We start from the raw sequence: 5,561 nt of genomic DNA on the forward strand, positions 1-5,561 counted from the left end.
AAAAAATTACGACAAACTTGAGATGCATGATGTATACGAATAAACATAAAATCCATTGATTGGATTTATAAAGACATGATGATAAATTCAACGCTTAACATTTATATATTTTGTCAATTTTACCTTTATTCTTTTTGAGCAAAATTTAACCTTCAACCTTTAAAAAAATTAAATTTGACCATCATCTTTTATAAAAGAGTCAAATTGTTATTCTTTTAACCGATAATATTGACTAAAATGTTAATTTTTAAACATGACAACCTCAGATAGCAATTTACGTATTTCATACTATTTTTATGTTTTTAATTTATTTTTATTTTTGATATGATATATAAGAAAAATAGTGACATGTTAACTTGAAATAATATATGGGTTGGCACACCAACATCATCAAAAATTAATATTTTGATCAGTATTTTGTTAAAAATTATTTGAATTTTAAAATATTAATGATTAAATATTCAAATTTAATTAAAAAATAAAGTTGAAATTAAGAAAAAAATAAATGGGTTAAAGTTATTGTTATACCATCATAATAATAATAATAATAATAATAATAATAATAATAATAAACCTTTAATTTTAACCATATAAAAATTTCCCGCAAAGGCCGTCTTAGGATTTTAACCGTTTTGAAGTCGTAATCAACACGCGCCTAAGAAAATCTACGGAATTTGGCCCAAAATGGGCAGTTACTTGTTTAAGCTTCGCTAATCACTATATCTCCCACCTCCAATCAATTCTATCACTCCTCTTTTTGGCTCTCTTCGAATTATCCCTCACCAAAAAATATCCAAACAACGACCACCGTCCACCGCCGCCGAAGAGGAAAGAGCCGTTTAAATAAAATATGGACACAATTCTCCATACCGAACCTCTATCTCTCACTCGCTTACGCGCCACTTCGAATTCCACCGCTTCCATTCACCATATGCCTTGCCAGCTCATCTTCCGTCCTTTCCACCGCCTTTCCTTTCCTTTATCCACCGTCAACGCTGGCTCCAGTTCTCGCAGGTCATCCGCTTTTGTTGTCGCCGCTAGCGGCACTCTCACCGCCAATTCCGTTTCGGTTTGTTACCTTATCCGTTCGTTCTTTTTTCTTCTTAATTATTGGATGTTTATTTTTGCTGAAATTAATACTAAGTTTCGAATTGATTTAGAGTCTGAATATGTTAGAGAGAGTTTTCTTTTACATGCATGGAATTTTAGCTGTTTAAATTCGATTTTATTTGAAAATTTCTGGCTTGTTTATGCGTTAGCCTTTCTGATTTACTGTAATAAGTTGCAAGTTTCAGTGATTTAGGATGCAGAGGCAGTAAATAAGCTCTACAAGCATCTCTTTCATTTGTTTTATTTTTATCCGAATATTGATTGTAGTGCTAAATCAATTACTAAAGCTTTTAGCCAAAAAAAAAAATTTCAAATGCTTCAGGTTAATATAATTAGATTAAAACTTTTATATTCTCTCTGTATTATTCTTACTCAACCGTACTTGATTTAGGAAGAAAAATGCTGTAGCATTGTCAATGTTGGAAGATAGTTATATTTTTTTTTCGAACTTTACTCGTGTTATTTGAATGAACATTTCTTTATTTTGAGTGTATGCAGCCAAGAGGTGGAGTATATACAGTTGGGGATTTCATGACGAGAAAAGAGGATTTGCATGTTGTAAAGCCAACAACAACTGTTGATGAAGGTACTTGTTTGCTTAGCTTATATCTTATAATATGTTGTCTGTGTTTGTGTGTGTGTGTGTGTGTGTGTGTGTGTGTAAATATGCATATTTAAAAAGGAAGGTTCTAATTTATTGATCTTTTGCCAACGCCAATAGCACTGGAAGCTCTTGTTGAACACAGAATCACCGGTTTTCCTGTTATTGATGATGATTGGAAATTGGTATGTTATCTTTCCCTTAATTTTTTCTTTTCATGAGTTTTTGGCAATTCATTTGCTAACTTTTAGTACCAAACCTCAAAGCTCTTTATACACTCATGATTCCTTGACATTTCCACAAAGGTGGAATCCTAGTATTTGCATTGTCCAACTAGGCCAATGTCCTGAAAGTGAGTGTTGGATTGGATATTGGGCCTTGCCCATGAAAGGTTGAAATAGAATGCTACTCTTCTAGACTCGAATTAATAGTCATGATTCATTAAGTTTAAGCAAATATCTTGGTGAAACAGTGGCTAATTGGGACTGTAGGTATACGCAATACGATTCTTTCTCCATTCTTAAGACTTTAAGTTGAGGTGGGTGAAGGAAAGGTTGTTCTGGCCATATGATGACTTTTTAGGCCTGTTCACATCTCCATTATAGATCAATTCATTATTACTGCTTTATTTCATTTCATTTGATTGTTGCAACTGTGTGAACTTGATTCTGTAATGTAAATATTCTACATAGTGATGTAAATAATTCTCATTATAAGATGTTTGGTATAAGCCAAAATTGAAAATTTATTGTTATACCATGAGTACATTGTAGCAGATTTTCTGCTTTCATTTGGATTTTGAATATAAGTTAAATTATCCAAAAAGAAAAAGAAAAGAGAGACATTGTCACAAGTTTTCTACCATTGAGGTGCCTTCTTTTTCCTAAGTTTTCCACCATGCTTTCAAGCAGTCAATTTCAATTTTGTTTGTTTGGTTTGTGTAACTGCTTTGTCCTTTTTGACCTGGTAAACATTAGCTTTTACTTTTGGAATAATGGGATCATGTTCTTTTCTGCTTCAGGTTGGACTTGTTTCTGATTATGACTTGCTAGCATTGGACTCCATATCTGGTAAATTAAGGATATCTGATGAATTTTACTGTGGCTTTTATATTTCTTTTAGTTGTGATTTCGTTATGTACAGTTTTCCTAGAAGCAAACCCTTTCCTTTTGATCCTTATTTTTGTTTTTCTTTTAATAAATCTTTATATTGGCAATAACTGCAGTTTAGTTTGCGCATTGAATTTTTATCGCTTCCCCTTCTAGTGGTTTTAGTGTGGACCAGTTTGTATTAACCTGGGATGCTAGTTTCTTTATGGCAGCTATTATAGGCTAATAGAAAGCAGAGAATGCATTTTTATTGCTGTCAAAAAAGTTTCTTTAATCTTTTCCTTTGTGGAAATCTATCTGAATCTGGGATATCTTCACGTGATGATAGTAATTTCTTATGTACTGTTTTTTCAATTAGGGCGGCGGACTGAGAATGACCTGTTTCCTGAAGTTGATAGCACTTGGAAAGTAAGCAAGAATTGTCTCTCTTCTTGATGTAGATGCATCTTTCTTTTGCAGAAACCATTGTCTTTCGCGGAGAGTTATATTATTGATTCCAGCACTTCTAAAATATCCTACTCTAGTCAATCATATCCTATATCATTTTCGAGCACAGAGATTCACTTGCTACAAATGGGCATTTCTAATCTGCTTATTTAATGTATTTGTTTTCTAATGCTAGTGATGGTACTTTGAGAAAAGAATACAATATATATTTGCAAATGACATACTTTTATGGAAGAAAATGAACCTTCATAGTGGAAACTTAGTCGAATGCTTTTTATCCTTTTAATGACGCATAGCAATGTGGTGGAGCAAACTAGACCTTCTCTGTTTTGACAGTACTAATTTTTAACAAACTGGATTGTAAGCTTCAAAGGTTGCATAACTTGCATGTATTTGAGTTCACTGCAATTGGCTCCGGAAGAACTCATATTTTTGTTTATCATATAATTTTTCACCTTTTGCAGCTAAAGCAGTCCTCAATTTTGCAGACTTTCAACGAGGTACAGAAGTTACTCAACAAGACGAATGGCCAGGTGGTTGGTGATTTAATGACACCAGCTCCATTAGTTGTACGTGAAACAACTAATCTCGAGGATGCTGCTAGGTCTGTCAAACTTATCTTACCTTTGCTATTCCATATGTTGATTACCTACTTCCATAATATACGGTTCCTGTCTTCTCATTTTTTGGCACAAGAGGAAAGCATCTAAACTCGTCACCTGAACTCGTATTATCCTAGCATTGTAAAATGGGTTGAGGGAACTATCAAACATTTCTAATTGGTTTATCGAAAAATTTCAGATTATTGCTCGAGACAAAATACCGCAGGCTTCCGGTTGTTGATGTAGAGGGCAAGCTGGTAAGTCAAAAAGCATCATAAAAAAATTTCTCCCCTGATTTAAACTCCTTTTTCGTCTATTATGTTTTCTTCCAGCGTTTGCTAAGTTCTCTATCCCTTTCCTAAAGGTGGGTATCATCACAAGAGGAAATGTCGTTAGAGCCGCCCTTCAAATAAAGCGTGAAATTGAAGGAAAAGCTTAAACACTCGAGACTTGAGAGGCTTTATCATTGAAGGATATTCAGGGCGTTGGATAGGGCAGTGCAGCAATGAAGTTTTTTCCTTTCTCCATTTATCAAGAAAAGTTCGGAGAAAGGTGTGATTACGTGCTTTTTATATGGTCAGTCTTGCCCTGCTTTTGTATAATATTACATATATCATTTACATTATTAACACTGTTATAGTCACAACTATTTACCAGGATTGACACATTGGGAGGGCAGAAGTTTAGCACAAATTCTTGTCAATGTTTTCAATCTATGTCGCTTTAGACTTTCTTCTTAAATACGTTCAGTGTTTTTATTCGACATATTCAAAAACAAGTAGAGTGAGTTTTCAAGGACAACATTTACACACATATATTTGTAATATTTGAGTTGGGGCAACCGAAGTTGTCCATTTAGTATGTCAAGTTGATTTTGGGTTAACGTGGATCATGTCAAGTTGGGCTTAAAAGCTATTTTGAGTTTGGGTTACTTTGGGTTATTGTCATTCAAGTTTAAGTTGTTTTGAGTTTGGATTGCTTTGTATTCAAATTGTTTTTGGTTTTGGGTAGTTTCTAGTTTCTTTTTCCTTTTGGATCATTTTGGAATTTTGATACTTAAGGATCAAGTTTGGGTCGTTCGTTGATTTTGGGTTGACGTTGTTTATGTCACTTCAGGTTTTAAGGTTCTCAAGTCATTTTGATTTTGGTATTTTTAGGTTTGGAAACTATCAAATTTAATCTGATGCTTTGATTTATACGTTTAAAGAAATGAATAAGTATTTATTTTCATATTAGAATGATATAATAGTTTATTATACAATATATTAACATAAAATTGTAGTAATTAGATAATATTAGTAATTTGTGAGAATTTAATCAAATCAAAATTTTATATATGAAATCAAAGTACATGTGCGATATTGCACGTTATATCAAAATTTATGTATAGTTTTGATATTTATTTCTTTTGAGATTTTGATCAATTTTAGGTTTGTACCATTTCAAGTTTAGGTGGTTTTGTGTTTTTGCCAATTTTTGAGTTGGCAAGTTTGAGTTTTGAAGTTTTTTTTTCTGTTCATTTTGGATACTTTATGTTTAAGTCATTTTGAGTTTAGGTCTATTTCGTGCTCAAATAATTACGGGTTTGAGTTCGACTTTTTTTAACTTATTGACTTTATATGATCAAATTGATTGAAACTGATTTGAATTCTAATTTATCGGATTTAGTTTTTAGGTTAGTCCTAGTGTACC

At 32.7% G+C, this 5,561-nt stretch overlaps 1 protein-coding gene across 7 annotated transcripts; it reads left to right on the forward strand.

The window, feature by feature from the left end:
• The first annotated feature begins 720 nt into the window (after positions 1–720).
• On the forward strand, positions 721–4,752 carry LOC105787633 (CBS domain-containing protein CBSX1, chloroplastic). Of its 7 annotated transcripts, none has more exons than XR_001131618.2 (9): positions 721–1,069; positions 1,609–1,696; positions 1,832–1,896; positions 2,733–2,781; positions 3,179–3,228; positions 3,732–3,871; positions 4,069–4,126; positions 4,234–4,445; positions 4,527–4,752. XR_001131618.2 is itself a non-coding variant. In XM_012614112.2 (8 exons), the coding sequence occupies exons 1-8, from the start codon at positions 851–853 to the stop codon at positions 4,306–4,308; spliced, it is 744 nt and encodes a 247-aa protein (XP_012469566.1). In that variant the 5' UTR covers positions 721–850; the 3' UTR covers positions 4,309–4,752. The 7 variants fall into 7 exon arrangements, 3 of the variants coding, with proteins under 3 accessions (XP_012469566.1, XP_012469567.1, XP_012469568.1); XR_001131619.2 differs by having other exon boundaries at positions 4,234–4,421; XR_001131621.2 differs by having other exon boundaries at positions 725–1,069; positions 3,756–3,871.
• Positions 4,753–5,561: the final 809 nt, after the last annotated feature.

This window comes from Gossypium raimondii, chromosome 2, assembly GCF_025698545.1.
Source record: "Gossypium raimondii isolate GPD5lz chromosome 2, ASM2569854v1, whole genome shotgun sequence".
NCBI lineage: Eukaryota > Viridiplantae > Streptophyta > Magnoliopsida > Malvales > Malvaceae > Gossypium > Gossypium raimondii.

Excerpts from the sequence above, each read along its gene's own strand:
- LOC105787633 (XM_012614112.2), top strand. The coding sequence starts at position 851 with ATGGACACAATTCTCCATACCGAACCTCTATCTCTCACTCGCTTACGC. Across the intron at positions 2,782-3,178 it reads AGCATTGGACTCCATATCTG|GGCGGCGGACTGAGAATGAC; the intron begins GTAAATTAAGGA and ends TTTTTCAATTAG. Across the intron at positions 4,127-4,233 it reads TTGATGTAGAGGGCAAGCTG|GTGGGTATCATCACAAGAGG; the intron begins GTAAGTCAAAAA and ends CCTTTCCTAAAG.